The 9,889-nt window shown below is 32.6% G+C and overlaps 1 protein-coding gene across 5 annotated transcripts in view; it reads left to right on the forward strand.

Annotated features, from left to right (window-relative positions):
* LOC143225911 (uncharacterized) overlaps positions 1-4,677 on the forward strand; it is a 70,580-nt gene extending 65,903 nt beyond the window's left edge. For all 5 annotated transcript variants that reach the window (XM_076456111.1, XM_076456112.1, XM_076456113.1 and 2 more), the window contains one exon: positions 4,056-4,677. In XM_076456111.1, the coding sequence (XP_076312226.1) occupies positions 4,056-4,466 (411 nt within the window). In that variant the 3' untranslated portion in view covers positions 4,467-4,677. The remainder of the gene's footprint in view (positions 1-4,055) is intronic.
* The last annotated feature ends 5,212 nt before the right edge of the window (positions 4,678-9,889 follow it).

The following is a 9,889-nucleotide window of genomic DNA, read 5'->3' on the forward strand; positions in this document are numbered from 1 at the left end:
TGGCTTGGACAATAAGTCAGACTGTACTGTATGTGAGAAATACTAACCAGAGTAAACAGGTGCAGGGATGGATCATTCCCCATCAACATCTAAAACAGAATGAAAAATCCATCCACTTGGTATAACCTCTGGTGGTGGCCTGTATTACATTTCCACATAAAGATTCTGATCAAAGATGCATTTACTCAGTTTTATCTTAGTTGGATTACACATGCCCAAAAGGGAATTTTTTATATTGACTTGTAAGTGGGAAAGCAAAGGTTCTTTCTTTACTCCATTGGAAACAAATGGAAAGGAAAAATTTGCTTAGGAGAAAACACTGAAGTGCTTGAACTGAACAGAAATTTCTTATCTGCTTAATCTCCCATCATAACAGATTGTGCAATAGGTTACCACATGTAAGTACAGTAGTTGCTAGCCAGGTGTGAGGGCAGGATCACACCTTGTGCTTTTTTTTGTTTCTTTGTTTTTTGTTTTGTGATGTACAGCCTGAATGGTAAAATATATATATATGCTGTCAAAGCAATGTTAGAAATTTCCTGTCTCAACAATGAGCAATAAGCAAAATCAGATGGCTTAACACATTCTGTTACTCCCCACATTTGAGGATTAAGACAGTAATCTCTGAGAGACTACTTCGTTGGTTCTGTTGTCTCCAGTACATATTTGTCTATATACATATAAATATGAATATATTTTTCCATAGGTTGATCAATAGGTAGATTTGGAAGTGCAGTCAGATGGCTGTAAATTTAAGGCCAGTCTTCATCATACTATTGTGCCCTTGAACAAGACACTTTATCCCACTTTTTTCAGCTTACCCAGTTGTATGATTGGTATTGGTTGTTAGCTTGGGGGGGTGGCAATGGAGTGGCATTCTGTTTAAGGAGAGTGGATTAACATTCTCATCTGCTTATGCCACTTGAAACTGGAGTTCAAAAGCACCTTGTATGGCTTGCAAAGATACCACAAATATTTAACTTAATAGGTTGAGGTAGTTTTTGTTTTGTGTATTCTACCAGAAAAAAATCATTAGTAAGACACTTCCAATAATTCCTTTGTAAGATTGAAGTATGGCAACTAGAGGAAGACCAAACCCAATGACAGAGAAAATGACAATGTAGCAAAAGTAATAATCACACAAAGGCATCAAGAGAAGTCACGGTTTATCCACACACATACAATCACATCTAAGGAATGTCAGTAGACAATTACAAGACAAGCCATAAGTTTATAAAACTATATGGGAGGTGATGTGAAAAAAAAAAGAAATTGTTCACTTTCCATACAGGAATTCATAGCTAGTAGAGTGGTGTAACCTAACCAGTCAAGGTGAAAGGAGATCGACTACAAGAAGAAACATAAGGAATTCATAGCCAGTAGAGTGGTGTAACCTAACCAGTCAAGGTGATAGCCAGTAGAGTGGTGTAACCTAACCAGTCAAGGTGATAGCCAGTAGAGTGGTGTAACCTAACCAGTCAAGGTGAAAGGAGATCGACTACAAGAAGAAACATAAGGAATTCATAGCCAGTAGAGTGGTGTAACCTAACCAGTCAAGGTGAAAGGAGATCGACTACAAGAAGAAACATAAGGAATTCATAGCCAGTAGAGTGGTGTAACCTAACCAGTCAAGGTGATAGCCAGTAGAGTGGTGTAACCTAACCAGTCAAGGTGAAAGGGGATCGACTACAAGAAGAAACATAAGGAATTCATAGCCAGTAGAGTGGTGTAACCTAACCAGTCAAGGTGATAGCCAGTAGAGTGGTGTAACCTAACCAGTCAAGGTGAAAGGAGATCGACTACAAGAAGAAACATAATCCCATATAAAAAAAAAAAAAAGTCAAATTCCTTGAAAGGGAGGAGTGTAAGCACAATAACAGTAAACTGCCCTAACAGATGATCAAGGTATAACTGATCATACAGAGAAAAAAGGAAAGGGAGAAAACGTCCAGTCACCTACCTGAGCAGTCTAAGTAGTAGTCTGGGAAAAAAATCATCTTTTCTCAAAGGATGAATGCAGAATGTGTCCAAGGCAAATATATCTGAGTGATGTATTCTGCAAACAAGAATGGTAAGGAAAACATCATAAGAGAAAGATGAAACTAGACCAATGGCAAGCAAGAAACAATAAACCCCTGGATACAACAAACAGCAAAGCCTTATGCTGCTGCATGCCATGTGTTCCCAAAATCAGCAAAAACGTGGCCAACCTTTGGAAAAAAAACTTGTAACAGAACACAACATTCCAGTGGATACCAATTTGTTCAAAAACCAGGTGTAAATCTAAAGTCCGTGCTATGTGAGGACTGCACTGACAGACATGGCACAAACATAATTTATAAAATACGGTGCAACAACTGCCATGACTTCTATGTTGGAGAGGCAGGCAGAGAAATGGAAATTGGATTCAGGGAACACAAAAATACACCTTCATACAATTTTGAACACTGCAAATCAAATAAATACAACATAACCATAGAAAACACCCAGATATTAAGTAGGAAAACAGGTGTAGACAAATGCAGGGTCAAAGAAGCCCTACTTATACAGCAACACCTTTATACTTGTACTGATTAATAACCTAACATTCACCTGCAACACTCCCTACAATTCGGTACCCATTTATACTCTTGTCCCTAAGACATGTGTCCATCAACAGTCATAATCAAACACTTTCTCTTTCTTAACCTGAAGGTGACCTAGGAAGGTCGAAACGTTGTTCTCTCCTTATCAGTAAAAGTGTTAATACCCATACCAGCCATTTTGAGATACATTTGTATTTCAAGTGGGTTTCTCATCATCAAGAATTACTTCATCAGAGCAGAATTACTAATATATTAATCAAGGGAAACCAAACTGGGAGTATGTTTCAGGGACACCAGATGTAAAAACCACTCTGTGTAAAGTATTTGATCTGGACATGACAGCTAAACTGCCTTACATTGCAAAAGATTCTTTTATAATGTAGTCATGTCCAAGAGACACAACTCCACACCACATGCTCTCCATGATTCATCTAGAATATAAGGGTGATAGTTTCCTAGAGCCTGTTTCAACAATCCAATCATACAAAAAAATATATAGGCACTATATTTGATAACTTGATCAGAATCTGTTTTTAGGGAATAAATGAATACCAATTTTAGACCTTAGCTGCTTGGGGTATGTGATGGTTGAACAGGAGGTATGACTGAAAACTTTATTTAAATAACAAAGTACTTTTGTTGGCTTGTTCTCAGATTATTGTCATACTTTTGCTTGAGACATCTAGATAGCTTTTGCTGTTTACCTTTATGTTCATGGTTTTTCACACCTGTTGTGAGATTTATGAGATTGTTTAATGGCTGGAGTGCAACTTTTAAATCATTCTTGTGCCCCAGGTTGATTCATGTTCTTTTATAAAGCAAAGGGTGTGCTTTTTTATAGCAAAGCCACATTGAGCTATCTGCTGAGTCCATCGAGAGGACTCGAACCCCTGATTTTAGTGATGTAAATCCAAAGAGTTACGGACAACCAAAAATATTCTCATTTAACTGCATAGATCTTTATGAACTGAATGTACAAATAGTTTGCTTTTAAAAGAGCTGTCATTCTTCCTAAAGTTGATCAGTTTTCAGTATTATCACAACAGATACAAAATGCTAAAGAATGACAAAGTGTAGATTGCTAAATTCTGTTCTACCATGATTTCATATTGGCAGTGGTTGTCACTTATTTTTTGATTTGTAAATTCAAATTGTTTTAGTATAACCCTTAAGTTTAAAAACTGGGTAGAAACAGCAGTCGTACATGTAAATGAGAATATAGATTTTGTGTTTTCAAGTATGTTGCTCATAAGTTTAAATTGACAAGGGAGATTATTTTACTTTATGTATGTTTAATTGCTAAACAATTAATATGAAATAAATAACTGATGAATAAGTGAAAGTTAAGGTTGTTAAATTCAAGTTAGCATCTATATGTTTTTTTTTCTATTATTGTCTTTCAATGTAAAATGCTTGTAAGTAACAATAACCTAAAAAGAATTATTCATTAAAATATTTTTTCTTTTTCAGATTATCCAACCAAAAGATGTGCTTGATTTGTTTTGCTATGGCCTGTCAATTATCATGGCAAATATGGAGTCTATCAAAGATTATTGCCACTTAATGGTTATACGTTTCCCCAATGCATCAGATAATGATACCTTACTTAATATTGTTCCAGGTAAACGTTACAGTATTCCAGAACACTTAGTGTCTTTCTACTTGGATTTACATGACAACAAAATATGTCATCACTCCTCACAGAGTCAAAATATATTAAAGAAATGGAGTTTATGTGGTGTTTACAAAGATTTACTAAAATCTGTTGAAAACTTGAAGTCTTCTGTTGAGCCCATTCATATGGTTGTAACAAGTGATACTCAGCTAGACAGAGACATGAAACACGATGTCAATGAAGAAAAGTATAGCACCCACGTTTGAGAAAAACGGTTCACTCTGTATAAATTGTGGATACTATGCACATTTTATCCATAACTGTTTTACAAAATAAAAAATTTTTGCATCTACAACTGCTTCATATCACATGGTAAATTTCTGATATTGTTGATTAGAGTAAAGTTGTTTGTTATGCTCTTAATATATCTGCTGTATTTATGAATTTGCCAAATAAACAACAGAATACAAAATATAATAATGGTCTCTGAGTAGACATTTTTAATAATATTTAACCATAAAGATATTTTAGATATTATGGCTGTCTGTGCTGTGCACACAAGTATTGAAATCCAGTTTTTTGCAGCATGAGCCTCTAGAATTACCACTAAGTCACTGGAGGAGAATGGGCTATTTTTAAAAATTATTAATAACAGTTACTTTACCTATGAGGAAAAATCAAATCTAATTGCTAGTTAAACTTGACTTTTGAATTACAACCCTGTGACCACTTGATTGGTCCAGTCACTATAGTCTACTGTTAATAATGCTGACCTTAAGTGATTTGGTGCTGTATGAACTAGAAAATATTTGTGCCTTCACACACAAGATTTCATTATGTACTCATTTTGCTCAGTTTAATTGTTTTCAAACTCTCCGATATGGACCAATATTATGTGATGAATTGACTGAGGAAATTGGCTTGTAGATGGTGCAGTCAGTTTTTATGTTCTTCTTGTATAAATATATTTATTTAACAAAAAGGTCTTCAATGCTGAAAACAACACAAATGCATAACACTTTATTTGAACTGTAAGAAATTTCCCCTCTTACCAATCCACTTTGTAGAAACTCTAATCTCCAAGACAATAACATTAAGATAAAGAATGATTTAAAAGAAAAACAAATTTTTACATGTTGAATAACTGAGTGTGCATTCTAATGTAAAAGCATTACTGTTCATCAAACACTCTTCTGTTTGAGTATTTTTGCCATTAAAAAAAAGCCCGATTTCTTAACTATCCATCACCTTAATGGTCAGAGTTAATTATCAACTATTAGTCAGCATCATAACTGATTATCAATGAGTTGCTTATAACTTGGTACATATCTCCCATGTAGCATACATAATGTGTATTGTTTACATACAGCAAAGACTTATAGGTGAGTGTACACCACATGCAGTTTGGAAACTTAGCTTATTTTTTCACCCAGTGTTACTTGTTGAATACTTGTCTGAAATGTTATTTGAAAAAAAAAGTTCCAACCATTATGTGAACTGTACAAATGTCATTGCACAGTTGTATAGCAATTTTATTCATGGGTTAATTTAATCTTTCATAAATGTCTTAGGCAAGTCTGTTCTCTTGTGCATCTAATAGTAATCATATTGGTATCTCTGTAACACAGAGTTTAAATTTCAAAGGTAGAGTCTGTTCTTGGCTATTGAGCACTGGTTTCCTGAATCACATGATACTGATTTTCAGTGTAAATAAGATAAATTTCATTTCTGGCTTGTAGAATAATTTTGAACTGCTCCTTGGATGGCTAAATATCATTGCACTGTAATCTGCATTTGCTAATACTAGTGGGATACAGTTTTAGCCTTTAATATTTTTTTGAACCTCCACTGAAGCCTCCTAGCAGTGGAATCAACATATTCAAGTTTTCAACTTGAAAATGCTACATAGAAATACTGCATAATCAATTTTGTGTTTTAAAGATATTTTTCATATTATGTAACAATTAACTCAAACTGTAAGAAAACTGTCACTGAAGCACATAAAAAGTCACAAAAGTATAGTCATAAATCACTACCAAGATGTTTTGTAATTTGAAAAAATATTACTGTCAGCAACACATCTATAATAAAGAAGATTTGAATTCCATTATAAAACTACTGTTTTACCCAAAAACAGACCAATGTTTGCAAGATTAGGTGCCAAGTTAGACCCTATCGCTATACCATTAAGCTATAATGGTTCTTATCATTGAAGAAAAATTTGATTTCTTGAGGCATAACTTACTAAAGTTTTCAAAATATTGCTAAATTATGCTTTTAAACAATATTTTTCAATAAATCATTGCCTCTGTGATATTGAAAACTAGATCTGTACATATATTGCTTGGTTCATTTATGGGATGTCAATGAATAAGTATTCTATATCAAAAGTAGCACACACTACATCATGATTAAACTGTATTTTTAAAGTCACTAACAAATTGAAAAACTATTTATTATAGTGTGTACATCAGCATTTTCTCTCACAACTTTAGCAAAATATTAATATGTGAGACAGTTGGTTTAAGAGGGCAATCTATTTTATGTATTTTGAGAGCTACATGGAGTAAGCCTGGTTGAGAGACTATTGGTTTTATGGTTTTGTTAACATTATGATCAGTAAATTATACGTTTTTTTTACATTCAAACAAATATCTACAAAAGTTGTTAGCCCTGCAAGCCAATGGATCAAAATTGGGTTATTTGAATTTTGTTGTGTGTTCTAAAATTGTATGCATCTTTCATGAGTATGTGCTTTTCATTAGTGATAAATAGATAAAAAGAAGAATTTTGTTGCATTTTAAAATTATGAAGTTTTTGTTATCTGTCTTTATTCTAATTGAGGTTAGTGAGCTTATTTTACAGAGTAAAGGTGATTAGATCAGCAGCATGTAGCTTGTTAACGTTAATAAAGTACAGCAGAAACGTATTACTTTCAAGTTGTTTTATCTTGCAAAGCAAAAACTTTCATATTCCACCATGCATTGTTGGGTAATTTGAATTGTAGAAATTTTGGTAAACTATATTTTCTTAAGAAATTGACATTAAAACTGTATTTTTCAAATTTTGAAATACCATCATTCTAACTTCTAAAAGTTAATAAGGGTGGAGCAGTTTACCTTGTTAAAATAATATTGGCTCTATGGTTTTTAGAACATAATCTTAAGTCCCAACTGAATTTTACAATAAAGAAAATAACTATAAATATTAAATAGTAAGAATGCATATTTTAAAATGTAACAAGAAATATGCAGTTACAGGAGATTTACCATGATAAATAAGTTCAGAGCATGTAAGAAGGCATGGGTGTGTCACAAGAAACTGTCATTGAACAGATGTGCCAGTGTAAGGAGGGGGAAGAATTCACTTGTTCAACCTATTATATTTAATACATCAATACTAATTACAAAAGTTAGGCACAAATAGATATATAGTGAAAACAATTACACAAGAATGCAAATTAAGTGCTAAAATGAACAATACAAGGTCTATATTAAGAAAACTATATTAAAATACACAAATGAACATGCTTATAAACATAATGTAACATGTTGAAGGATATAACACTCTCTGAAATTCAGTGTTAAATGGAAGGTCAGCTGATCACTGGCAAAAGTACACACAGTGGAGTACAGTAGTATTCAGATGTCCATGTAGCAGTTCGAAATATTTTTTCAAGAAACATCAATGAAAGAGAACTAACACTGGAAACTATCACCATTTGATTTTGAAAAACTAGTGTTCAACAACAGAAAGCAGTCTTCTTCACTCAATCTATTTACTACTATCTTCAAACAAAATAAGACCAGCTCACAGAATAATGAAAAAGCTGGATTTTTCAGTACTTAACTGACAATACATTACCTAAAAAAACAGCATAAAAATACTGCATACCTAAATGTAACAAGTACTCTGTGTGCAATAACAATGCAACAATATTATATGCAGGTAAGTTCTACAACATTTGAATTATCTAGAACCAGCTAATATTGTAGATACTTCATGGCATTTTTACATTTGTTTCAAATTATTATTATTTAAATGTTTCTATAATATATTACTAAAAATATATATATATATGTATCTACAATATTAGCACAATTAGATTTCATCTAATCATACATACATGTATAATAAAGATAAAATTATACAAATAAACTAAAAAGAAACCATACCTCTGGACATGTACACTTCTGGATGACTATTTGGATTTCAATTATTTCAAACAAAAATCACAACTCAAAACATTGGATAAGCAATTTTTTATTTAGTTTGTTCTGCAGATTTGAAAAACAGAAATTTTTAACCTTGTTGATTACTGGAAGATAGTTTTTTACATAAAGAAAGATACAGAACAAACATTACAGGGGGTATCTAATTTTAAAACTTAATGAATTAGTTCAGTTGAATGAATTGTAACTTTAAGAAACCACTGCAAAAATGCCTATTTTGCCTTTTGTCTACAAATCCAAAGTAGTTATAGCTGGAAGTTGAATGCATTATGTTAAAATGATTTTGAAAGCTTGTCCCAGTCATGTTGCCACATCTGCTGATGATCATGCATCTTGGCAAGAGCCCACCAGTATCATTTTCATTGTAAGAGGCAGTGCTTTTCATATCCCATCTAATATACAAGACTGATGGCTTCCCAGTGTCTGATTTTTATAGTCAAAGAGCATGAATATCCATTTTGTACTCCAGTTGTTTGATGTACGCAACAGTTGAACAAATATGTCATGGAAGTAACTTGTATCATTTTCCCAAACAAGTATCCATCCTAATGTTGTGTACTATTGCCCGAGATAAGTGGGATTGGAAGCAAAGAATTCATGTTGCTTGTGGGCCCACTACAGTTTTAATTCAATACTTTTTTTACAACTTCTTCTCCAGTAAGGGTATGTGATGCAAGTTTTGAAACTGATCACTAACAGTAACATGCAAAATAGGGTATAAAGTTTTCTTGATGTGACAACACTTGCAACCAGTCTCAAGAATCTTAACTTAGACTGTAGTATATTAACTACTATTAATTTATTTTCCAAGTTTTACTTGACAGTGTCCAACTTCTTTTAAATCTTTAAATTGTAGAAATTATGAAGATAATACTTTCATCATTTTCAGATTAAGTCCAAAGATTTTTCATTGACCTGCCACTAATGGTGTATACACAAAAAAAAACACAGGTGCAATATCAATTTATGAAATATTATTCAAACTATGTGATACTGTGCAGTTATGAAGACAGTTTAATTCACATTTACTTTTTATAACTTTATTTACAAAAGAAGTAATTTATTTTGTCAAAACACAGATGATATAAGCTTAGGTTGTACAAACAGTAACATGCAAGGTAATTCTAACCACAAAAAATAAGAAATGAAGATAAAACTAGTTTATTTTCTGTGCCTTTGAAACTTAATGTTTATTATCTATTATTTATTACTTAGACATTTAAGTGACATAAAGTGATAATTACTGTTCATGTAGACTACATATCAAATAGAAGGACTAAAAGTTTCAGAAATGCACTGACACATACATGTACCATATTTTACTAAACAGTAACAGTCAAGTAGTTATATGGACACTTCTCAGAATAAGTCTGTTTATGTATTTTGTTTCACAGACAGAAGTGTTTGATTTTATACTGTTCCACACCTAGAATACCAATATCTGAACAGTGAACATT

Source organism: Tachypleus tridentatus, chromosome 9 (genome assembly GCF_004210375.1).
Source record: "Tachypleus tridentatus isolate NWPU-2018 chromosome 9, ASM421037v1, whole genome shotgun sequence".
NCBI lineage: Eukaryota > Metazoa > Arthropoda > Merostomata > Xiphosura > Limulidae > Tachypleus > Tachypleus tridentatus.